Source organism: Polyodon spathula, chromosome 1, assembly GCF_017654505.1.
Source record: "Polyodon spathula isolate WHYD16114869_AA chromosome 1, ASM1765450v1, whole genome shotgun sequence".
In the NCBI taxonomy this organism is placed as follows: domain Eukaryota; kingdom Metazoa; phylum Chordata; class Actinopteri; order Acipenseriformes; family Polyodontidae; genus Polyodon; species Polyodon spathula.
Genome location: NC_054534.1, coordinates 73,010,842 through 73,038,393, shown reverse-complemented (window position 1 = coordinate 73,038,393; position 27,552 = coordinate 73,010,842). Strand labels below are relative to the sequence as shown.

Here is a 27,552-nt window from a genome sequence, read left to right as displayed (position 1 = left end):
TAATTAATTTGAATATGGCCACATTATGAATGCTTTTAATTTTAATCCCATCCATGCTGTAAAACAATAATAATGAACACTAAATAATACATTTCACTCATTAATACAACAATATAAACACAGGGGAGGGGTGTACCCTGTCATGGTCAGGTATAAATAATTGTATGTATTCAGATGACAAATGCAACTCCAAGTCCATGAACAGTGCATTTATAAGAAATGTGGGTGGAAAGCCACAATTCTTTTATATCCAATATTCAACTGAGAAAAATATGGTTTTCAGTATGTTCATATTTTTTATGAGTTATCATAACTCACAAGGCTTAGCAATGATTGTCATAGTGATCCTCTGCATGTTTGACAGAATACAATCTGAGTGATAAGAGAGGGGAGTTCTGTTTGATCTTCATATTTATCTTGATTATAAAAGGAACTGTATGCAGGTCTGATGTCTAATCAGTGTAATTCATAACAAGCTTGGTCTGGTTCTCTACCATGGTAATTAGCCGTGGTGATGTATTACTTTCAGAGAAAAGAATTATGTCCCACTGTTTCCGACTGATTCAATGAGATATGACTAAACCATCTGATGCTGGCAGGCAGACAGTTGTTTGATTAGGAAGCGGGTCTTCTAAAGGGCACTGCACTTACTTTGCTCAGTGAATGACGTCAATATAAAAACGAGGGGCTTTTTAAATTGTAAAGGATAGTGGTTCCCTACCCTCCAACTGAGCAACCCGCCCACCACCTCAACCAAACAACACTATACTGGGGGTCCTGCAGAGTGTGGTACCCCTAACTACTACATTGTTTTCAAACCAATACATTTCAATGTGTCTGCTTGGTGGAGGCTGAATCACAACATGGACTTTCTTCAGAGGATGCTTACTGACTACATTCAGAGTCTAGCAACACACTTACAGTATCACACCTGTCAATTTCCCTTATTTGCCTGGAATCTCCCATTTTTTAGACACAATTTTCTGGATTTCCTCACGTATTTTTCTCAAAACTACTGTTAACCCCCTTTATGTCAGAAAATCTTTAATTTCTGCAAAAGTCGTGTAGGGTCTTTGGTTACTGCAATCCCCATCTGTGCCAGTGGCAGACATGCATTGAGAACGCAAGGCAAGCTGTACCATACTTCACCATCTACGATGGCTTCACGTGCGATAAGCCCTCCCGGTAAAAAAATTAAAATAAAATATTAACGCAAATTTCAAGCTTCTTGGACAACAACACATCCTTACATAATTTGAAGCAACATTGGAAAAAGGCATATTTTCTGTAAACTATGTAGGACTAATTTTATGGTGAAACATGGGAGCAAGAGTGATATTTGTGGTGAGTAAAGAGATCACAAAAACACCAAAAAGCCAGTGATGCTCAGAAAACCAGAGCTTCAATTAATATACATCTTTGGTTGCCAGAGGAAAAACGGAGATCAAGTTACATATCCAGAAACCTTTATATGTTGTGACTAGTTCAGCAAATCTGACTCACAGACTGCAAAGTATTCTGCACGAAAGTTTAAGTCACACAAATGATGAAAAGTGTGACTGTTACATATTCAGTATCAACATTGCTTTACAAATTGAGATTGATAATATGTGTTTATATACAGTACTGGTGTGCTAACTTGCAGTAGAAGAAAGTTGAAATTGAAATGTTACTTTCAACATGGTATTAATGATTTGCCACATATGTGCAGTGTAATGAATAATGTTGCAATACCACGTTGTTGTGTATTTTGGCTTTTTTTGGGCTTACTGAATTTAGAGGTTTTTTTTCTTGTTATAAAGTAGGTGCCATAGCTTGTCCTTTAGATTTGTTGTGTGATAGTGTAGCGCTCTGCTCAGGCAGTGTACAGTGTAGAGGTCTGCTCGGGCCTACATTTAAAACCCGATCCGGACCCGACTTGAGCCCGAGACCTAACCCAACCATTTCCACAAATATATTCCAAACATATGCTAATGAAACTACCTTATGTGTAAAGTCCAGTTAAAATGTAAATAAATTAAGACAAAAATTACTCAATTAATCATATCATTTACTTCCTTTTCTAATAATCCAACACTGCATGATTTAAAAGAAGACAACAGCAGGCTTTTTCAAAACTTTGTTACCATAAATAGCCACATAGAAGATGCTCTTGCAAATTAGCACACTCATTTTGGACAAAACAAGTCATGGACATAGAAATTTGGATAGTGGATAAATTAAATGGTAAATTGAAAGAAATACATTTATGGGCAAATAAATAGGGGGTGAAATTTTCAACTTTGAAAACAGAGGGAGTTATTTTTTCTCGTAAGAAGGAGAGATATTAGTATTGAGTTTGATGGACAACAGTTAACATGCCAGTGTTTAAATTTCTGGGGGGTTTGTTGGATGAAAAATTGAAATGGACACAGCAGAAAGACAAAATAGTTGCTAGATGTAAAGGAAGGAGGAATTTGTTGAGGAGTGTATAAGGGAATGTATGGGGATCAAGTATGAAAATGTTAATGATTTATAGAGCACTGATTAGGCCAATACTGGATTATAAATGTATGGTGTATGAGGAGGTGGTCAGTAAGAATTCGTGAAAAGTAGATTTGGTAGAAGCTATGGATAATAGAGTATGTAGTGGAGCACTATATTCATCTCCGGTAGCAGCATTGCAAGTAGTTACTCTGGAAATGCCACTCTATTTAAGAAGGAAAATGCAGAGAATTGGGTATTGGGTTAAGGTAATGAGTGAAGGAGATGGAAATCCTGTGCAAAGTATTTCTGAGCCTTTTTGGGAATATTAGGTAATGAAGAGAAAAGAGAATCTGTGTGATAAAACTACTGGGGTGAGAATTCAAAAAGATATTGAGGATCAGGAAACATTGAGATATTGTATAGGAAGGGTGAGATTAAAAACAGTACAATCTAATATCAGTCTGTGGTGTTTTAAAACTCCTCTGATTGATATATCTCTGTTGAAAGAAAAAGAGAAGGAAAAGGACATAGGTGAATTTTGTAAACAGGCATTGAGATGGGAATGACTAGGAGAATTATTGTAAAATTTTTACAGATGGGTCAAAAAATACAGATAATAGCAGGGTTGCATTATTATCATTATAGCTTATTATCTACCGGAATTTCAGGTGGGAAAGCATTTATGTATTACAGATGATGTGTCAATTATGACAGCAGAATTGATAGGGATTATACTTGCATTGCAAGATGTCTAGGTGAACAGAGCAGTAATCTTTTCAGATTCTTTATAAGGTTTAAAGGCAATTAAAAATGGAGGGGAGGGTGATAGAATATATTTAGTGCAGGAAATAATGTATTTATTTTTGGAATGCTGGTTTTAGGTTTGTATGCTAATGATCACTAACACTTGGTTCGAACAACCCAAACGGCAGCTGTATACCTGGACATCACCAAGTGGAGAACACAGAAACCAAATCGACTACATCCTGTGTCAGAAGAAGTGGCAGAGTGCGATCTTGGCTGTGAAGACATACCCTGGTGCTGATTGCGGATCAGATCACCAACTGCTGGTAGCCACAGTCAAACTCAAATTCTGCAACACCAAACAAATGTTAGCCGCAAAGAAATTCGACACAGACAAGATCAGCCCCAGCTACGCAGTCGAAGTAAAGAACAGATTCGATCTCCTCGCTACAGAAGAAAGACACCCAGACGAACTGTGGGAAGAAGTGAAAGCATGCATTATCGAAACAGCCTTAGAACATGTCCCATACAAGAAACCTTCGAAATCAGCCCAGTGGATTTCCGATTTGACCATCAGCATCGCAGAAGAGAGAAGGAAGGCCAAAGCTACTGGGAATAGAGAAGATTTCAGAAGGCTGAATGCAGAATTCCAAAGAGAGGCCAGAAAGGACAAAGAGAACTACTGGAATGAACAGTGCCAGAAGATGGAGGAAGCGAGCAGGAAAGGTCACACGCGAGAACTCTACACCCACGTGAAGAGGGCACGGTCAGCATTCAAGGCTTGGAAGGCAACAACTCATGGGAGCAATGGCCAGGAATTGCATGACCAGCAAGCAATACGCGATCGGTGGAAAGAATACACAGAGAAGTTATACGAAAGTGAACATCAGAACCATCCGACGGAGGAGAATAAGACACTGGAACTGGAGCCAGATATTCTGGAGGAAGAAGTCATATGGGCAATGAAGCAATCAGCCAACCAAAAAGCCCAGGAATCGACGGCATACCAGCAGAATTGTTCAACCCCATACCAGCGGCAGCATTAACAGTGTTATGTCAAAGCATATGGAGCATGTGTGAGTGGCCGAAAGAATGGAAAAGATCAGTATTCATCCCAATTCCGAAGAAGGGTGACACAAAGGATTGCTCGAATTACCGCACCATAGCCCTGATACCACACACAAGCAAAATCCTTCTGAAGATCATCCGACAACGCTTGAGTACAACCGTCGATGGGGAAATGCCAGATGTGCAAGCTGGCTTCAGGAAAGGCAGAGGCACTCTTGATCACATTGCCAACCTTTGATGGATTATGGAAAAAACCAGGGAGTATCAGAAAGATCTTTACATGTGTTTCATCGATTATTCGAAAGCGGTCGATGTAATTGAGCATAACAAGCTCTGGACCTGCCTGAAGGAAATGGGCACACCACCACACCTGACCGAGCTCATAAGATCACTCTATCAAGATCAAGAAGCTATAGTCCGAATGCCATACGAAGAAATGGATTGGTTCAAGATCGGAAAGGGTACATGCCAAGGATGCATCCTGTCACCAGCAGCTTTCAACATGTACACAGAAGCTGTCATGCTGCAAACAGGCCTGGATGAGTCCAAGATTGGCGTGAAAATAGGCGGTAGAAACATCAACAACCTCCAATACGCCGACGATACCACCCTGCTGGCTGAAAACAAGAAGGATCTTGAACATCTGATCATGAAAGTCAAAGAAGAAAGTGAGAAGGCTGAACTGTGCATGAACATCAAGAAGACAAAGATCATGACAACAGCAAAAAATGCAAACGTTAAAATCAAGATCAACAATGAAGAAATTGAAGTGGTTGAAGATTTCATCTTTCTTGGTTCCAAAATTGATCGAGATGGCAACTGCACCCCTGACATCAAGAGACGGCTGGCACTTGGAAGAAATGCGATGGTCAGTATGAACAACATTTGGGAGAGCAAAGACATCAGCCTGGCAACCAAATGCAGATTGGTCGGTGCAATAGTTTTCCCAATAGCAACATATGGCTGTGAAACCTTGACGCTGAAAAAGGCAGACAGGCGAAAGATTGATGCATTTGAACTGTGGTGCTGGAGGTGTCTGCTACACATATCGTGGACCGCCAGACTAACGAACCAAGCAGTTCTGGAACTGATCAAACCGAAAATCTCACTGGAGGCCAAGATAACAAAGCAAAAGCTTCCTACTTTGGTCACATCATGCGAGGCAAAAGAGGAAGAGGCTGCCCAAGAACTCACTGTCTAGATACCACCAAGAAAGATACTGGACTGAACATAGCAGAACTGAAAGAAGCCATGAGAGATCGGAAGACATGGAGAACATTGATCCACAGAGTGGCCTAGAGTCGTACTCGACTGAACGGCTTCTAAGAGAGATGTAATTTTAGTATGGATTCCGGCTCATAAAGGAATATATGGGAATGAGAGGGTGGATATATTAGCTAAAATAGCAGTGAAGAAAGAGGAAGTGGATATGGATGTGCAGTATGGTTTAAATTCATATTATAAAATAATTGAGATTATTAATGAATGGCAGAACATATGGTATACAGAAAAAAAGGACAGGAAGTTTTGTAAGGCCCAAAGTAAGGTTAAAATTAAGGAAGGGTGGTATGGGTTTGTGGCAAAGTGGTTAACAATAACAATAAGAACAGGCAATACAGTGGCGTTTATTGCATTAATCCCCGGGTTGGTCCCATAATAATAGTAGTCCCGTTCTTAAACACCCACACGTAACACAAAACACAAACACAAGTCCACAATGAGTGATTTAGTGCTTGTGGTGCAAATACAATTTATCGTGAAACATGTGCAGTGTTGTCCGGATTTTATGCTGACCTGTAGCAACAGCTCTGGATTGTGTTAGCTGTCTAATAACAACAAACAGAACAAACAAAAACATAACAATATAACAAACAAAAACACTCAGGATACACAATATGGTTCTCCTTCTGGGTTAGCGCTAACCATAACAAAGGAAGAGATCACCTAGCTACGTCCCCTTATACACTGTCAATCATGACCCCTTTGTTAACGATTGCAACCGCTCCTCCAGTCCGCAGCTGCCATATCGTTTCCCTTCCAGGACGATAACTTAGCATGCCGTAGCTCCGCCCCCTTTCTAGATGGCCGACTTCCGCCTAACCCTATGAATGAATTGTCTGGCCATCTTGTTCCCTTTACACAGCGCTCTCAAAGGTTGGGAGGGAGATTTATTACCAAGAATCATTCTATCTCTGTCACAAGCACCCAAACATAAAACAACTCTAGAAAAAAACTATCCTTAAAATGGGGTATTTTGTATTTTTAATACCTTCTTTTTACCCTTCAACTGATACAGCAATACAAGATACAACTGTACCGTTGGTCTATTCATTTTTGAACACCATCGGTGTGCGCACGTTTTGGCAAACTGAGTTAATTAATAACAATAATTAATAACAACTGTCTTTTGTTGCGTGTGACGTCAGTAGCATGGCTCGCCTCAGCAGTGGAAAACAAACCCAGGCTCTCCTTAACCGCACTGCGAGGGCTCAGAACTCAGCAATTAGAAGGAGCACCGTATCACAGTCTATCATTCTACCAAGTAATAAAGAGGATTAGCTGTATGCCTGCATTCTGATCCTGCATTTTCTGTGGGAATACAGCTTAAGATTTCAGTTTAGAAAAGCTCCCTTATTTGGAAAACTCAGTGTTGACAGGTATGCAGTAGAAGGCTGTTTTTTCAGACAAGAGAAGCTGCTAAAAGGATCACTCAGTTTTGTTTTTTTTTTCGATTTTAATAGAAGATGTAAAGAAGCAGAAAATTAGCACAATTTTTCTGAAATTCATTTTCCACTGTGTAGACTTTTCAAATTGCATTTTTTTTAAAGTACTATATAGTTGATTGAAGATGCAGACAATGAGTTCAAGTGATTTAATCAGAGTATTAATTTAAAAAAAAATACATTTTCATTATCAAAAATATTCTTATCTTTAATATTCAATAAAAACTTAATTGAAAACAAATTGTAATCAATGCTCTTCTGAAAAAAGGAGAACATATAATACAAGTGTTTCACATTGTTCAACACTAGATCAACCAAGGCAGTCATTTTCACCTTTTTAGAATTTAAGAATTTAATTTAATTTTAGAATATAGAGCTGTGCTTTCCTGACTTTTCCTAAATATATGTACTAATTCCCCTGATAATAGTTTGAATCGTTCTAAGTCTGGGTCACATCAGTTGCAGCATAAACATTAGGGAAGATGTTTTCCATGTAGGTCTGTAATTAATCATACACAATAGAAAAAAAGAAGGTCAAGATGGGCACATCTAAATTTAAATCCCCTTGATGTGATTATGCAGATGAAATGTACAAGCACAGAACAGAGTGCAAATGCACCTCTCACAGGCTCCATCACCCATATCATTACCATTTAAATAGTGTGCATGCAAGCAACAAAAACACATCAAAGAAGCGAAAGCGTACAGCACAGAATCGGCTGAAAGGGTTCAATAACAATGTGAAAGAGATCACTCGCATAGCGCTATTTTTCCTGATATCCTAATTTTTGTCAGCAGTGATGCACACATCTGTTTCTGGAGACTGCAGTGTTCATGTTGTATTTGTTTTACTCCACAGCCACAGCAAATGTTAATGTTTCTATTCATTCATGTACAGCTAGGACATGAACTCAGGTCATTTTTGGATGATCAGTGTCAGACATATACTTTAGCAGCAAAATGATCTTTACATTACATTCTGAAGGCATAGCGGTGCATGTATCTACTGTACAAAAATTCCCTTGACTTTTCTTTCCACTGGCTTAAATAACTAATAAGCAACCTGACTGTCAGCAGGCACCCCGGTGCTAATCAAGGAATGATTGAAAGTGAGAGGAAAGGAGAAGACTGCTGTAAGTGGGGAACCAAGATTGTCCAGATAGTGATAATAACTCCTGTCATGAAGTGCCTGTGATATGCAAGTTTCCAACACAAGGTGCCTTAGGGAACTAAAAGCACTTGCTACCGAGCTAGTAAAAAGGACATCTTACTGCAACAACGTGGCTGAGCATGCATTGACTGTTCTATGGTTCATATTCACAGTATTTAATTCAATAGTTTAATGAGTAAGTAGCGTTGCACGTGCCTGTCATTTATTATCATATTATCAACTATTTACACATAATTTAAAGTCTGTTTCAAAGCTCTCTTCAAACTGGCCACTCTAGTACACTGATAGCGTAAGGATTATTGCCCACATTGCCAAACAGGTAACACAGTATAATATACAGTATAATTTGAAACAGGTAACACTTCCTGCAGTGATTTAGAGGACCGATCTCAAACCCCAGTGCACTAGAGTGGACATTTTGAAAACAGCTTTGAAACAGACTTTAAAAAGTTATAAATGTAAAACGTTGTCAGGATGTTCACAATGAAAAGTAAAATTAAAGGTATGTTATTTAAACAGTTGTAGCAACATTTGGGGACCCTAGCAAGCAGCAAGCGGTCAGATCTGGATAGAGAAAATAACTCCTGTCAGGAGAGTTTCCCATTCCTGGTAATAGTGAGCTCATTCAAAATAGAGATTTTGTTGGTTGATTTGTGCTTCCTTTCTGACCATGTGGCCATTATATGAACAATTGCAGTAATGTATTGGCTAAAATTACAAAGCAATGCAAGAGGAAATGTGACGAGTGGAACAGTCACAATGCAAAATGAGTATAGTCAAGTAAGCTGGTTGCATGACTAGTAGAAAGGTTTCCTGTTCAGATAAAACTTCTTGAGTCACTCCAGGCAAGCTATAATATATGTGTGTGTAAATCAGAGTGCCAACGTTGTAAAAGAAGGATGTGTTCTTAGTATTCATAGACTGACATCTAATGGTAAAAACGTGTAATAGCATTAATACTAAAACAGCTACCCATAAAACCATAATAAAAAAAAGAAGTGCAGGACAAAATATTACATACGTCTGTCATATTTTGCACACACAAGTGAGCCAGGTTGACTGGAGTTTCAATTAAAGATGCATGTCGCCAAAATGAAAAATCCAAAATCTTTGTTTCTAAGGTGGACAAATAAACAGCCATGAACGTCCAAACACAATTCCAGTCAAGAGAAAATTCTGTCCGACCATGAAAATCATTAGCTGTGCTATATGGACCACAGGAAAGACTGTCTACCAGAACACATGCATAGCGTATAACATTTGTTATAGACAACACAAGTTAAGGTGATTGCAGCTAACAAAATAATTTCACACATCGTGTGTTGTACACTTCCATTAGTTATACAATAATTACTAGATGTGCAGTTTTAGCTTGTACTACACTAGTTTGTTCCCTGGCTATGCTTTCAGGTAGTGTTGCACTTCCTTGGTCACCTTGAGAATGACATTGCCCCCTCCCGTTCAATGCCTTTCCTGTCATTAATGAGCCAGGCTTTGACCCAGAAGATACTCACGAGGTGAAATTACCTAGGAAGTGTAACAGATTTTCAGAAACTGATGACACTGAGAACTTTCTTTAACTTCACATACGAGACCTATGTAACTTGAAGAAGTGTAAACCAGGTACAATTTATGAAATTGTTCTGTAATTAGTTTAAATAACAGAAGACTATGGGGCTGATGTAAGGATACGTGCAAAATCATTTGCAGCTGCAAAACACCCACATTGTGGCCAAAATCTGCATTTTGCAAACGTGTTAAGTGGCTTTAAAGTGGGACTTTAACGGCCACTAAAAATGTGGCGTATGTAAAGAATAGTTTTCACCTGCCGTTCTACACCTGCTATCAAATTAGCACTTTGCCATCAATAATGCATTTAAATGACATTGAAATGTGTTCACTACAAAGAGAAGAGCATGGGTTCAGGCGGGGATCTGGAATACTAAGTGGGGACAATCATTATAGATAGATTTAAAGATTTTACCTTGCACTTGGGCTGCTGACCCTCCAAAAACATCCCCTTACAAAATAAAAACCATTGTAGAAGCAAGTAACTAAGAGCTGTATAAAACCACACACCTTCAGAGACATGTCATTTGCCTCAGGATGGCTGCTGTGGTACACTTCCTGATGCTCCTTCGGAGGAGAAGGGCAAGATGAAGAAGACCCTGCATATTCTAACCCAGTCTCTTTGCTTGGGGTACTGAAGGATGCAGTGGTAAGATGTCATTGTCTCACTCCACAGGTCATCCTAGACCTAATAGCTGAATTTCACCTGTTCATCACCTGGTTCATTGTCCTCCTGGTAACACCGACAGCATTGACTTTCTCCACTGTAGAGAACCATATGACCTCTTTGGTAGCATAACTGATGTTGTTTTTTTTTTTAATTTGTTTTGATTTTCATACTCCACAAATCTCATACATCCTCTACTGCTGTCTGTACTCCTAACTCACCTCACCTCTGGGCAGTAACTGCGGCCTCTAAATACCCCTATGCACAGGCGGTGCTCATTGCGACCCTCATCATCATGATCACAGCTCATTATTTGTGCGTGTTGAGTAAGTTGCATTGCTCACTTACACAGGCCGCAGTGCAAAATAATTGTCTGGCCGCTAGGCTGTTTGGATTTTGCAGACGCAATTGTTAACACTATGCCTATCCTCACATCAGCCCCTATAGGTGTCTATAAAAATAACGGTAACAGACATTAAGAATACTTCAAAAAATAAGATTATTGTATTTTCTAAAAGTAAAAATCTATTTATAGTCAAGGACAACTATAAAAGTACATGCTTCATTACTTTTGTAAGAAATGTGTTTCTGCTATCAGGATAAGACTGGGTTATAATTTCAAATTGGCAGGTCCTGCCACCTCCTGTGATTTCATTTTTAAATGTCTGCCTGTTTTGTTTTCATCTGTATTTGTATTACATGTCCATAACAAAAAACAGATATGGTGGTTTAGACGGAAACGTACCAAAATAGCAAACGTTTACCTGGTGAGCAATTTAGAATGCCCAACCTGTTGCAAAATGTATACATACAATCATAGTTAATGAGATTCATAAGAAATTCATACATCTCTATAGGTAAGTTTTTTTTTTTTTTTTTTTTTTTTTTTGCAAACCTAGAAATTGTACTGTAAATATTACACGAAGCAAGATGAAACCATCTTGGTAAAATACAGCCAGGACAACGCTATGATCTCATCAGTGAGCGACAGACCATAATTTTAGTGACCTCTGTGGTGTTATTGTAAGGTCAAAATCTCTGTAACTTATTTATTTATTTATTTATTTATTTTTTGTCAACTTCAAAATGTCTGGTTACACCACCAAAGAGAAGCTCCGCTTGACACAACTAAGCCGCTGACACACAGTGAAAGAAGTGGATGAAGTATCAGAAGCTGAGCCCCCGTGAGCCTGTCATGCCCCCTCAAAAACGGACTTGTGGCTAATTCCGGTATGGATTTCTGCAGCCCAAGAGCTTGTGGAGGATTTAGGTGAGTTTGTGAAGCATTTACAAATGCGCCGTAGCTGCTTGGTAATTAAAGCAGTAGTCGTATTTTTTGTCATATGAATTGACTCGTGTGGATTTCCATGTGTCTTCTGTCAGTGTCAGGATAATACGGGAAGCGTGCTTTCCGGTACCAAGTATACTCAATATTCCCAAAATCATAATATATATTGCACCGTGTTTAACAGACAAGTTAGTGTATATTTGATATGAACTTAACTGTTGTCTCTTTTTAGTCTCTGAACTATGCATAGGGCTAACAAAACAATGTAAGTAAGTGCCATTTTATGTTTAATTTTCTTTTCAGACCTTCAAAGGCTGCAATGCTAGGTGGTGGACTTTTACTCGGCTATTAATACCTGCTTGGGTGGCGCATTACTATGTAAAATACAATCTTTCTGTAAGTAACTCATTGGCACTAGAAATATGGTTTTGTTGAAGATTGTTTCGTTTGGTTCTTTGCTTGTATAGTATACTTCATTTTGGAATGGTTTGTTTTGAATAAACACATCTGTGAATGGGTTGGACACCACTGTGATATTTTCAGGGATATGCAATTTTCTGAATCCATTCAAACGCATGCTGTGAAAGGTAAGTTTTAAATGTTAGTAAGTTAAGGATTATCATAAGCAAGTGGACCATAGTTGCATAATTTAACAGTAACAATGTGTAAAGGCATCTCAATGAACAGAGGTGCACTATGAGGCTGAATTGAAATGTATCTAACCAACATAAACAGTCACCACACACTGTCTGATTAGTCAAACTTACCACCTTAATATCCAAAAATAACAATGTCCTTCCCATTGCCAAATATGTTATATCAAAGTTTGGTGTATACTATGGACAGAGAGTAATCTGTCATGCTGTAAATACATCAACTCACCTTGGATCTTCTGTACAAAAGAATGTGTTATTTCAGATGTAATTTATGCATTGTTTTTCTTTTGCTTGAATTAAATAGGATAATTACTATGTAAAAGTAATTTGTATTTATTTTTACAGATTTATAGTATATAAAGTTGTAATTATTATTATTATTATTATTATTATTATTATTATTAATTGGTCATTTAGCAAACACTTTTATCCAAAGCGACAGAGACTAGAGACTACAACAGCACCTCAGTTTTCATCTCATCCGAGGACGGAGCACAAGGAGGTTAAGTGACTTGCTTGGGGTCACACAGTGAGTTAGTGCCTGAGCTTGGATTTGAACCGGGGACCTCCTGATATCAGACCTTTTTTTTTTTTTTTTTTTCTTTTTTTTTTTTTTTTTTAAGTCACTGGACCACCAAGCTGCCTGGTAAAATGTACTGATTTGCTTTACCGTTTACAGTGCCTGCCTATTGTAAGTATTCACCCCCCACCCTTAGACGTTTTTAATTTGTTGTGTTTCCTCTGATTTACACAATCTACTCAACACTTCAAAGAGGCAAAATCATTTTTATTGTGAAACAATAATGACAAAAAACAAACAAACAAAAAAAAAACCCTGAAATGTGAAATGTCTTGGTTAGATAATGAAGGTAGTTAGCTATCTGTTAATGTAGATAGTTAGCTCTCTGATAATGTTGGTAGTTAGCAATCTGGTAAGGTTGTTAGCTGTCTTATAATGTAGGTAGTTAGCAATGTGTTAATGTAGTTAGCAATATGTTAATGTATGTAGTTAGCTCTCTGGTAACACCATGTAACAATTTTTTTTTTTTTTGTTCCTGGGTAGTAAGTGTTATTTCCTAATTGCTTATGCCTCAAAAGTATAGAAAATGGCTATTGTTCCCCACAAACTTTGCTTTTGTGACCAGAACAGTGATATTTCAAAATATCACTATTTCCAATGGGAAGACGGGCAAATGTGTGTCTTTTCATTCACATAAAGTCAGAAAAAAACAACATATGAATCCAAATTAACATGTATTTATACTAAAGTAATACAAAAATGACTATAAAAGATTCAGAAGTGAGTAGTTTTTCGAGATTTACGATTATACTGTAAATACTTGTTTTTCTTGTTTTTAAGCCACTCCAGTGTCGCTTTAGCTGTATGCTTGAGGTCATTGTCCTGCTGAAAGGTGAATCTCCGTCCCAGTCTTAGGTCTTTTGTAGACGGAAGCAGGTTTTCCTCAAGGATTTACCTGTATTTAGCTCCATCCATTTTGCCCTCTACCCTAACAAGCTTCCCAGTCCCTGCTGATGAAAAGCATCCCCATAGCATGATACTGGTACCACCATGCTTCACAGTAGGGATGGTGTTACCTGGGTGATTTAGACATAACCTTTGCATTTAGGCCAAATTTTTTTTGCATCCCACAGAATACCACATCTTTTCAGAGTCTCCCACATGCCTTTTTGCAAATTCCAAGAGAGATTTTACATGAGCATTTTTCAGAAATGGCTTCCTTCTTGCCACTGTTCCACCCAGGCCAGATTTGTGGAGTACCTCAGCTATTGTTGACACATGGACAGTTTCTCCTATCTCAGCCATGGAACGCTGTATGTCTTTCAGAGTTGCCATTGGCCTCTTCGTGGCTTCTCTGACCAATGCCCTTCTTAACTGGCTGCTCAGTTTGGGAGGATGGCCTGCTCTAAGCAAATTCTGGGTGGTGCCGTATACCTTCCACTTCTTAATGATCGACTTGATTGCTCCAAGGGGTATTCAGTGCTTTTGAAATCTTTATATACCCCTCTCCTGATCTATAGTATCATTGCTTTGAATGCACTACCCAACTGTGAGACCTTACAGAGGGTGTATTTACAGGTGTATTTAATCTGAAATCATGTGAACTACTTTTATTGCACACAGATGGCTCCATTTAACTTACTGTGTGAATTCTGAAAGCAATTGGTTGCACCTGAGCTTATTTAGGAGTGTCACAGCAAAGGGAGTGAATACTTATCTAATGAAGATTTCATTTTTTTTTTTTATTAATTTGTTTTTCACTCCCCCTGCCCCAATTTTTTTCACACATTGAAAGTGTTGAGTAAGGTGTGTAAATCAAGGGGAAAAAAATCCAATTTAAATGCATCAAGATTTCAACAAGTTGAAAACATTGGGGGGGGGGGGGGGTGAATACTTCCTAAAGGCACCGTATAACCAAAGCTTGCATTATTTGTTTCTTTATTGCAGAAAAGACTGTATGGTATTGTAGAAGTTAAACCCAAGCTGTTCCTTGCAAGTTAATGGATTTCTTTTGAATTATTTTTTTTTGGGGGGTGACTGTTAAAATGACATAGGGCACCGCATCCAGTGCTTTTTAAAATTTTATATCTGTTGTCATTTTTAGCTTTGTGTCAGGAAATTCTAAATTATATGTTGTAAATAAAAGCCTGATTTGTAATGCTCTATTTATTTATTGCATGTTATTGGGCAGTGTGCTTAAAAATAATATGTCTGTACTTGTTAAGGATATATGGCTAAGAAGAATTAATTAAAAAAAAAAAAAAAAAAAAAAAAAAAAAAAAAATCCACAGTATAATTCAACCAAATCCTTTTGAATGCTTCATTTTGGTAAGAATGAGTTTTATTTGCTGGTAAGACAGTCTTATCTAGTTATTAAAACATTTTATTTTGTTTCCTTTAAGAGGAGGGCAATTTTTAAAATTATATTTTAGTATTTTACATTTGCTATTTCGGGGGTTGATTTTTGTAAAATACCATGCATTACAAAACCTTACCTAGTTCTGCAACAGTACAAGATATTTCAATAATGATTTCAGATTTGAAATCCTTGACAAATTGTGAAGCTATAACATACTCTAAGTTTGTTTATATATATATATATCTATATAAACATAACTTGAGTATGTCTAGCTTCACAATTTGTCAAGGATTTCACACATATCGAAGTGTTAAACAGTTCCTAAAGGTGTGAACCTTTTTATTTGTATTTTTCCCCATTTCAAATAAAAATAAAAGGGTAAACAACTGTTATTTTTCATATTTCAAGGTTGAAATTGGAAAGATCTACTTAATGCCTTTCTGTAGGTGTACTGGGTTTTAATTTCCGATTTAAGGTTCCAAAACTACAAGCACTTAAACACAAAGCGTTCATATTTATGACCAAACATGGTCAATCCTTGCAGGCAGCATAGGGTTAAAAGGATTTTGTGTGGTCTGCGAGTAGTGGCGGTAATATTTAAGTATGAGACGCGAGTAAGCCTATTTGATTATTATCTTCTAGTGGGCTGCAGCCTTCGTTGGTTGTCGTGAAATCCTTAAATGGACTTACTAGTTTAGAACTTATTGTTTCAAAACAACAAGTTTGTTTAAATTACGTGGCCGGCTACTCTTGGACCACCACACGCTTGATACTGTCCGAACAGCCTGCTGACTGTTTTTGTTAAATTCCTGTAATAGGACTAGACACTAGCTCGCAATATGATTACTTGATAAATGATTTGCACATTAATTATAATAGCAATGTGTTGCACGTTTGTTAGTAGTAATTGTTTGTTATTGTGCATATTCAGCGTCCTCTCCAAATAAAACCTGGAAATATTTTTTAATCGATGTAGTTTGTGTGCTCCTTCTGAAGAGACGTGTTTTAAACTACCGTTTATTCTGAGGGTGAAATTCCCCGAGTCAGGCTGTACTGTTTTGTCCATTCTGTGGCGCTTGCCCCGCTCTGTTCATCACAGAAACATGTCAAAAATACTAATGTACACAGTGTACAAAACGGTTTTATTTTACATGCACAATATTTAATATATATATATATATATATATATATATATATATTTTTTTTTTTTTTTTATATATTTATATATATTATTTTTTTAAACATTGAGTTTGACACATCTTTCTGATATTTCTGGTTTCATTCGAGATTATATTCAGCTCCAAATCGAGAGTTCAGTTTGTGGTCTTGAATGTGTTTTCCAGTTGCCACTTCGCTGCGATTCTTGTTGCATAGATGACATATCCCCATGACAGAACCACTATGACGAGAAGTATCTGCAGTGAAAATCAGAAGTTTAGATGTATATATACACAGCAGGTGTTCTACTTCTCAACATTACATGAACAAATAATCATCTTACTAGGAATAGGTAAAAACAAACAACAACAACAACAAAAAAAAAAACGAATTAGTCTTATCTAGAATACAACATAGCAGGCATAAAAGTAAACTCTTTAAAACGCAATGAAAACAAGTTTAAGTTAGTGTATTAAGTTAGTATATATATATGAACGTTACGTTGTCTTTTTAATCCCCTGAACTATGCATAGTTCTAAAACGTTTATATATATATATATATTCATATATTATATATAATAGATATAATATTATATATTATATATATATTATATATATATATTATAAAGTAAGTTTTTTTTTTCCAGATTTAATGTAAATCGCATTTTTTTCCTCGATTTAACCACAAAAAAAGTCCAGATTAAGCGAAATACATGTTTACAAACACATTAAGTTTTGAAATTTGTACTTTCAGGTATAACAAATGTTGAAAAGATGTATCACAAATTCCACATTTTAAATTTTTTATTATTTTTTTTACACTTGGCGAATCAACATTTAGCGGACACGCTAAATCTGGGTTTCTGACAAATCGTGAATTTAAGTCTTGTTTTACATTTAGCGTGTCAACAATTAGCTAACATTTCTAACAAATAAATCCATGAAATAATACTTGTTACACTTGTTGATTCAACAATTAACCTAACAGATATATATATATATATATATATATATATATATATATATATATATATATATATATATATATATATTTTTTTTACACTTGGAAGCCGCCATTTCGGCTCTGTTCACTGCAGTTTGACTGACATTCGCCACTTCAAAACATGTTTTCTCCTTTTCTACAAGTCTTAGTCATCGTCAACGGCTTACTTGAAATTTAAGAACTTGGACCTGATGTACTGTATTTATTTAAAATGTTCTGTCTTTAAAAAACAAAAAACACTCTCATAGGGGGCGCGCACCACCGGTACGCTGCAACTGACACACTGTGACCTTAATTAAAATGACGTAGGGCGCCTCACCCAAAAGTTTATTTATTTATTCGGTATACCACAGTCTTTAAAATAAATAAATAAATAAATTCTTCGTAAGAGTGTTGTGCCACTTCTGTCTGATAAATGTGGTACAGTACTTACCAAAGACAGTACCCTGTCGAGTACACGTTCGCTGACATTAATCATTTAAAAAGTTGCTTAGGGCTATCGAGTCTGGAAACGCCAGAAGTAGCCTCAGTCATTCCCTAGCAATACTATCCTTGTTGTAGCAACACAAAGCGAGTTACCTGGAAATAAACAAGGCGGCAAACAAACGTGTAGATTAAAGAAGAGTTACCAACACGGTGCCAAACATTTCGTTAACACTGCTCACAGCGCCACCAGCGTTAATACATTCGTTATTACCAATAATAAATAAAAATAGATTTTGCTGTTTATTTGTATTATTATTAACTTATGCTTATTTTTTGGGTTGCATTTTGCTTTACAAAGTCTGACCTCAGCTCTATCAGGATATATATATATATATATATATATATATATAGATATATTATATATTATATATATTATCTATATATATATAATATATATTATATAACTTGAAGGTCCACAATCCAGGATATTTATGCTTACTGGTGCCTCTCCAAGTCGCCAGGGGGTATCGTCAATTCGTCAGGTTTATACCGTGTGGCGTTCAGTGTGTCCAGCTAACCCGAGACATCCGGTCTCAGGTATCCCACTATCTCTTCTGGTTTCTGAAAACTTCATAACTGCTGGGATCATTCAGCAACAATGGGTGTGATATATTTTAGCTATAAGAAGCAAGGACGTAAGTAAGTGATCACACAACTGTTTTGTGTCATGCCATGGTGATCGCAGAAATACACACTAAATTAAAACTGAATGCGTAAAAATGTGCATAGCAGTTTTGCTGCACAACTTGTCTGCCTCCCCTAAAACTTCCACTAACAACTACATCTCCCAGAATACAATGTCTTCAAATAAAATGAATATTGGAAAATTAGCTGGAGCTAATTTATAGTTAGAAATTTTGCCCTGGAGCAAAAAGCTTGGTAGTTGTCCTGTATATGTTTTTCTACTTCATAACATTATTCTTGGTGCATTCTTGTATACAGAGCAAAACAGGGCAACATTTGCAACTGATTTGTTGTACAGTAGTCTCTGCATATAGGAACACCTCTTAAGCGAACACGTCACCTAAGGAAACACCCTTGTGGTGAAACAGATTTGTATCATTGTAAATGTTCTGGCTAAAGGACCAGGAACATTGCCTAAAAGAACACCTTCTTGGCACCGATAGTGATTTGTTCACAGTGGATACAGTACTGTTTTGTAACCTGATAACATCAAACTAAAATGGTTTATTTTGTCTTTTCAAAAGCAACTTGTCATTCTAAGAGTGTCTTGAGGGACACGGATTGGTTTATTAAATTTTTTCAGAACCGCCATCATGTCATTTAATTGTTTTATATTCTGATTTCCACGCGCTCCTCATCGCTACAATACGAATAAATAAAAACACACAAATAAAACCTCCTTTTTTGCATAAATAAAGTTCTCCTTAGCGAGGGCTTAGATGCCAGTCTCATTCTGTTACTAAATAATAATAGGATTGCTTTCATCTGAAAATATATGGACAGAAAGCAACCAGATGGAGGCAAGAAGTGGGGTTGCCCACACAAGAACCAGAGGTGCCGGAACTTGAGTTGGTCTTGGCAAGAGTGAAATGGCCGGCACCACAGAGAGAGTGCAACCGCTGTAGCAAGAGTCGCAGCAGCAAGGAGTGCTGCTGCCGGCTACAGAGAAGTGGGAGGTGAGGAGCTCAACGACACCACAGCCCCAACCACCACCCCTGTGAACCACTCCAGAGCCAGTGAGGGTGGTCCCTTGCCCTGTGCTCCTAGTTGGGGTGTCTGGACCTCCAAGCGATGGGCCTATAGACCAGGTCGGTGCACCACCAGGCACAGTTTTTCGCCTGGTCCCCTACATCACTCCACCTGAAACCCCAGGCTTCACTCCACAGTCAGCAGGCATCGCTGGTCTTTCCCCTGCCTTTTATTTAGTTCCCCCTGGAGGATCAGACGTTGCTAGGATTTACCAAACTCTGCGTCAAAATAGTTCAAATGTATTTTAAATGGAAGCATATTAAAATATAGATATGTTTAATTTCAGAGTATTACACAGAGATAGTGTTAGCGAAGGTGCAGAAATTAAGCGATAAACACCTTTTTTTAAACCTGATTTATAGACAAAAAACTGATTTAATAAATAAATAAATCATAACCTTGTTCTGAAATGGTTTTTTTTAGTGGTTTATTGAGTACTGATTAAATTATGTACCATTCAGAAAATTACTAGTCTTTGTATTTTACTCTTCCAACTTGTATCAATCTAAGGGTTGTGGGCTGTATAACAGTATACTTATTTATTACATTGAATATCATGTATAAAATAGTTCATGTATAAAAGTACCGATCAGGCTATATATATATATATATATATATATATATATATATATATATATATATATATATATACACACTCTTTCCCGTTCTCTTTTCGTTCTCTCACACACACACACACACAGAGTGAACTCCAAAAGTATTTGGACAGTGACACATTTTATGTTGTTTTGGCTCTTTATTCCAGCACTTTGAATTTGAAATGATACAATGGCTATGGGGTAAAAGAGAGCCAGCTGCCCAACGTTTCAATATGTTGTAGATATCTTTCTCAAGGGAGCGTGTGTATGTGTGGGTATATATATATATATCTAAAATAAATAAAAAATATTTAACGAGTACAGTACAAAAAAACTACTGAATTGGCGCCCTAAGGTTTTTAGTATGTAATCAATATTTATGAAAAACCTTAAAAAAAAAAAAAGTTTTCATTCATTGATTTAAATTTTTTTTTTTTTTTAGGTTATATACAGATCATGGCATCTACAAAGAAGCAGCTGAGAATGCACAAAAAAAAGTATACCCAAAGGTGGATCAAGTAAATTTTCACAGACGGTGTCTGCAGAAGCCTCTCCTGATTCCAAGTGCCCCATTTGCCTGGACAGATTCAATAACGTGGCCTACCTGGACCGCTGTCTGCACAAGTTTTGTTATCGATGCATCCATGAATGGTGGAAAAACAAAGCAGAGTGCCCGCTCTGCAGGCAGCCCTTTGATTCGGTCTACCGCACCACAGAAGCAGAGAACGACTTTAAAGAATTAGTTTTACGACCGACTGAGAATGGTTCCTTTGGCAGTCATGACAGGCACAGGTATCGCACAATAATGTCAAGAAGGACTTCCCCACCCCCAGACAATGGAATTTTGTTTGAAGGGCTGACCGGAAATGCTCCTCCCCAGCGTGATCGCGGAGTTCAACGCATGAAGCTGCAACTTGCAGCAAGGAGGCGAGCCCAGACTGAGTTCATCAGCTTTGCTCGGGCTCCTTACAATATGGGTGCTTATGATCAGCATCCTGTTTATGACTGTGCAGCGGTGTCCTATGAGGAATGGAGCAGTTCAGAATTTTCAGTCATCAGTATTTCGACTGATGAAGCTGACATTGAAGAGGATCAAGGGACGCATTCCATGGCTGGCAGTGGTCTCAGCCAGGCTTCCTGGGATGATGAAACTCCTGGCCCATCTTGCTCGGCAATGGAGCAGGTGCAGCCAGCAATGTTTTCTGTCCATGAATCTGAATCTGTGACCAGTGGTGATGAGGAAGGACAGATAAGGCCTTCAGTGCAGGAAAGTGCTCAAGTTAAGACTGATCCATCAGCCAATGAAGGGGCCGATGCATCTTCCACTGATGAAGACTGTGTTATTGTGGGCTTTGTCAAGCCCCTGGCTGAAAGGACACCTGAGCTTGTCCAACTGTCTTCTGACTCTGAGGAGTCTGTCCACAATGAAAGCACAGAGGTCCCTGCTCAACCACAGCACTTGCGATTTCCAAGCATCAGCAGTCCTCCTTCCTCTGTGTGTTCTGTTGTGTCCAAAGACAAGTCCCCTCATGGGCATAAAACATCCAATAAGAAAGAAGCCAGTAAGGACAGAGACCAGTCGAATTTGCCAGACAAGGCCAGGCATTCTCCTACGCATAGGCCTTCCAACAGAGACAAGAATTCAAGAGGGACCGACACCAGCAATATTTGCAGCAAAGGGATGCATGCGCATGACGACAGAAGGCACCACAGGCGAGACCGATTGAGGAGTAAAGAAAGATCCAGACAGAAGAACAAAAGCACAGAGAACAGTTGGCCAATAAAAAGCACGACAACATCACTGAACAGTGACAGTACACTTTCAAGAGGAAGGCAGCAATCAAGATCATGCAGCAGGGACTATCCCCCTTCAAGAGACATGGGGTGGCAACGGAGCAGACATAACAACAACAGTTATGTCAGGCACAGTCATGAAAAATCCTATTCATACCACTTGGACTCCTACAGCCATTACAGCAGGGACAGGGGGATTCATTGTACATTCAAAAGCGGTCCTATTGTGAAAGTTACTATGTGAGCCCAGATTATAGGGCCAGATCTCATTCAAACAGTAGAACCAACAGAAGCAGCAGCAGCCACCAGGATTACCACCATAGGGAAAGATGAAGGTCGAGTAGCATCTCTAGCAGCAGTTCCAGGGCTTCCCTTTCTGCCCGTTGGAGATCCAGGTGTGATAAACCCAGTAGGAAAAGAAAATACAAAACCCGTCATCTGGAAGGCACATCAAAAGAAGTGACCACAAAGTCCTACACATCACGTTCATGCAGCCTTCTGGAAAAGAGTGGGAGCAGTGAGTGGCATCACAAAAAGTCTCGGAAGAAGAGCAGAAGTCTGAGTGTGGAAATAGTCTATGACGGGAAGGCAACAGGAGAGAGTAGACGCTGTAACAAGAAGCATAAACGAAAGAAAAAATGCAAGCGCCACAGAAGCAGGGAAAAGGCAGGACATCGATCCCTATTGACAGTGCCAGTGATCATGCAGTAGAAGCAAGTGATCATGTTGGGGAAACAAGTGATCAAGCAGAGAAGGAAAATGATCACTTTCATCCCTGGCATGAACATGTCAGTGAAACAAGATCTTATACTGGAATTGGAAGTGATCAAACAGCAGAAGCAAGTTACCAGGGCGACAGCAGCAATAAAAATGAGGTCTCCAGCACCACCGGCAGCTTGGGTGATATCACTGTATATGAAAGTCATGTTCTAGCTGAGCACAGTGCATCTGCTATTTCAGAGGATGATGTTTTGACTAAAGGCAGGGAAGCTACTGATACAGGTGACACAATTAAAAGCATAAGCTGCTGGACTTCTCTTGCCTTCAGTGATGAGAGCAGTACTGGGTCTGGCAGCCCCTCAAATGCAGAAGAAACTGAATTAGTGGAACAGAGTAGTGTAGAAAACTCCCCTAAAAAAGCAACTGTATTTCTAAGTCCTTCAACACAGGACTTCATGCTAAGATTTGCTAAAACACTTCTCAAATAAACCTGTCAATTTTTCATATTGAACATTTATGGTATTATGATAATAGAGTGCAACAACTGCAGAGCTGTCAAAAGATATAAAATATGTAACATATTACTATTGCGGGAGACCTTTCTTTTTCCATACATACTTAATTTAGGGACACGGTACTATAAAATAGAACTGTCAAAAACATGTTTATTGTTATGTTTGATACTTCTCTAATGAAATGATTTGTCTGTTATTACCTAGACTAAAGGAGCCTTTGTCTTTTAGGCTTCACTGTGCGTGCAATTATATAATTGTACTTTATAATTCATGCATTTTAGTTTTTTTTAATAGTAAGGGTACTCGCCATTACAAACACCACCAAGATGGGCTACAAATACTGTACTGAATTCTCAGGGTGCTCTGAGTAGCTGCTGTTTTATGCTTTAAAGGGTTGCAGAATATCCTGTTGTGTTTACAAAAAATGCACGCTTAGGTCATAAATTATTCCTGGGAATAAAGCCAGAGGCTTTTCAAATAAATAAATTCAGATAAAGTAATGGAATTCTTGTAAATACTAAATGGTGACAAATCAACACACCTGGGTTCAATTTTGTGAGGGTGCCTTTGAATCTGTATAAAATTAATCTTGATCATCTTTGCATTAATACATTTTATTGTAATTGATCTCTGGCCATGTTTAATTTCAGGAGAGAATTATGTTTTTATTGCAACTGCAGCATCTTAGTACCATCATTGATTTGCTGAAATTTAACTGACAAATTTCATGAACGTGTTCAGTGTAAAATTGAACTTGTACTTGATGTGTAAAATTGTGTATTAAGATGCACCATTACCACAATGACTACCAATGTAAACATGTTACATGTCCATGGAATAGCCCTGATTTCTTATTGTTTTTTTTTTTCTTTTATGTACAGTGCTTTGTGATGACTTATCATGAATTATTATTATTATTATTGATAAAAAATGTGTTGCCTAAAATGCGATTTACATTGTTTACTATGTTCCGCCATTTGTGCCAAAATTATCCGGCCGTTAGTTTGTCAATTTGTTTGTTAATTTGTCAATTTGTTTGTGAATTTGTGAATTGGTCAATTTGTCCAAAAAAAAAATTCTATGGAGAGTCAATGCAGGCGTACGAAATGTTGCTGGTTTTCGCCATGTTAAAAAAATGCATAAAACTTTTGAAGTAGATTTCACATTTGCCCAAGGCCTTTTGAAGATAATGGCAACATTAGCAAATTATGACAATACATAGTTATTATGAAAAATGCTGCTTTCTGAGCACTGTCCCGTTCGTTGGCGCATGTGCAGAAACATCGCTCTAAAGACTCTTGTTCAAAATGCAGCAGCCAGGGTGTAGAACAAAGAAAAGACACCACATAGCGCCAGTATTCGCTGCACTTCATTGGCTTCCAATACATTTTAGAATTGATTTTAAGATTTTCCTGCCAACTTATAAGGTGCTCCATGGTCTGGCCCCTGATTATTTAAAAGAGCTCTTGTCCCCATATGCACCTATCTGTGCTCCAAGGTCAGACAATTCTGTCCGCCTTGCTATTCCAAAGACTTAGACAAAGAGAAAGGGTGAAAGAGCTTTCAGTTATAACGCACCAAGCGTGTGGAATAGATTGCCATCTGACATAAGGGAAGCAGAGTCACTTAATGTTTTTAAGTTAAGATTTTTATTTTTTTAAATTGGCTTTTGAATCCTGATTCTATGTATCTATATCAATCTATTTTGTTGGTTTTAATTATTGAATTGTTCCTTTACTTGTTATCATTTTACAATTTTTTCTGTAATCTGTTTAATTTTGACAAACTAACGGCTATAGTTTTAGCACAAATGGTGCTCCATAGTTTACAGTCATTCATGTTACTGAGATTGAACTGTTCTAAACAAGTCGGTGCTCCTATGGAAAGTCATGATGAGACTGTAACCTGTCAACAGGTGATGCTGTTTTGTGGAGCTGAAATGCCATTTCAACACGGAGAATACACAATGAATGATTTATTGATTGCAATTGCAAGATTTAATGAACTGTGATCAGGGCCTGAATGAAAGATACATTTGGCGGGACGCCTTGTCCATGGGTGTTCAACGGCTACCTGCGCAAGGCCGGCTAGAAAAACATGAACTGGCCAGGACTGGAGGGTATTATTTAAGAGACTATAGGGGCCGGTAAAGGTGATTGACAGTAGGTCAGAGGTTGTAGTGATTTTATGATCTGGTGAAATGTGACTTTACAATATTTGAGTAAAGGAGCTTAATTGGAACAGAAGTTGTTGAAGACTGCAATAGCCAAAACATTATAATCTCATATCTCGGGAACAAAGTGGGGGGAAAAAATAAAATAAAACTAGGTTAGTTTCTTACTAATTTTCATGCAATTGTGAAGAGATGCTCTTTTGATCCCCGTTGATTCCACATGGAATGACCCATGTTTTATGCATTGTTTTATTATTATTCCTGTCAGCACAAATGGAATGACCCATGTTTTGTGCATTTTTTATTATTATTCCTGTCAGCACAAATGGCACATTTAATGATGGTGATAAAAACTTAAAATATTTCTATGAAGTATTAGGTAATGCAAAAAATAAATAATAAAAAAAAAAGTTTGTCATATTTACAAAACTAGAAGTGTTGATGCTTGGTCTTTGTTTACTGAATGGTTAAAAAAAGTATATATGTCACAAAATTGTCCTTTTATCATTTACGTAATGTTGCTAAGATTAGGTATTTTCTATCACTGCCTGATACTGAGAAGTTAATTCATGCATTTATGCCATTTAAACTGGATTACGGCAATGCTGTTATCTGGGCTACCAAATCATATTTTATTCTGTTTGCAACTTGTTCAAAATGCAGCAGCCAGGGTGTAGAACAAAGAAAAGACACCACATAGCGCCAGTATTCGCTGCACTTCATTGGCTTCCAATACATTTTAGAATTGATTTTAAGATTTTCCTGCCAACTTATAAGGTGCTCCATGGTCTGGCCCCTGATTATTTAAAAGAGCTCTTGTCCCCATATGCACCTATCTGTGCTCCAAGGTCAGACAATTCTGTCCGCCTTGCTATTCCAAAGACTTAGACAAAGAGAAAGGGTGAAAGAGCTTTCAGTTATAACGCACCAAGCGTGTGGAATAGATTGCCATCTGACATAAGGGAAGCAGAGTCACTTAATGTTTTTAAGTTAAGATTTTTATTTTTTTAAATTGGCTTTTGAATCCTGATTCTATGTATCTATATCAATCTATTTTGTTGGTTTTAATTATTGAATTGTTCCTTTACTTGTTATCATTTTACAATTTTTTCTGTAATCTGTTTAATTTTACTGTATTCTATTTTTGATTATTGTATTGTAAAGCGCTTTGGGACACAGCTGCTATATAAATAAATAAAGAAAATAAACTTTATATATATATATATATATATATATATATATATATTAAACTATATACTATATGTTATATAAACAACGTACACTTGCTCAAAAACATGTTTTGTACTTTTTTATTTATTTATTTTTTTAAGTTAACCTTGTAAGAAAGTATTTTAGTGGTAGATATATCTAACAGAATGTCATTGCCACCTTCAGTTCTTGAGATTTTTGTATGACCTTTAAACTTTCACAGTTTTGCTGTTTTAATACCAGATGGCCAGGACTGGAGGGTATTATTTAAGAGACTATAGGGGCCGGTAAAGGTGATTGACAGTAGGTCAGAGGTTGTAGTGATTTTATGATCTGGTGAAATGTGACTTTACAATATTTGAGTAAAGGAGCTTAATTGGAACAGAAGTTGTTGAAGACTGCAATAGCCAAAACATTATAATCTCATATCTCGGGAACAAAGTGGGGGGAAAAAATAAAATAAAACTAGGTTAGTTTCTTACTAATTTTCATGCAATTGTGAAGAGATGCTCTTTTGATCCCCGTTGATTCCACATGGAATGACCCATGTTTTATGCATTGTTTTATTATTATTCCTGTCAGCACAAATGGAATGACCCATGTTTTGTGCATTTTTTATTATTATTCCTGTCAGCACAAATGGCACATTTAATGATGGTGATAAAAACTTAAAATATTTCTATGAAGTATTAGGTAATGCAAAAAATAAATAATAAAAAAAAAAGTTTGTCATATTTACAAAACTAGAAGTGTTGATGCTTGGTCTTTGTTTACTGAATGGTTAAAAAAAGTATATATGTTTGAAAACTTTTTTTTTTTGTAAAATTTGACACCTATCAGGTATTTTAAATCATGATTTGGGTTGTTTAGCTAGTTTTAACAAAAAAAAAAAAAAACTTGAAAGATTACAGTAAGGTCTTAAATAAAATCCCATATTTATTTAGTTTAGAAATA

The 27,552-nt window shown here is 37.3% G+C and overlaps 1 protein-coding gene across 1 annotated transcript; it reads left to right on the top strand.

The window, feature by feature from the left end:
- Window positions 1–20,680: 20,680 nt before the first annotated feature.
- On the top strand, window positions 20,681–24,247 carry LOC121323843 (E3 ubiquitin-protein ligase Topors-like; the record flags this gene model as incomplete). The annotated part of the gene is made up of 2 exons (XM_041265162.1): window positions 20,681–22,221; window positions 22,314–24,247. Coding segments are annotated over 2 exons (1,920 nt in total), but the record flags the coding sequence as incomplete, so codon positions are not given.
- Between the last annotated feature and the right edge of the window lie 3,305 nt (window positions 24,248–27,552).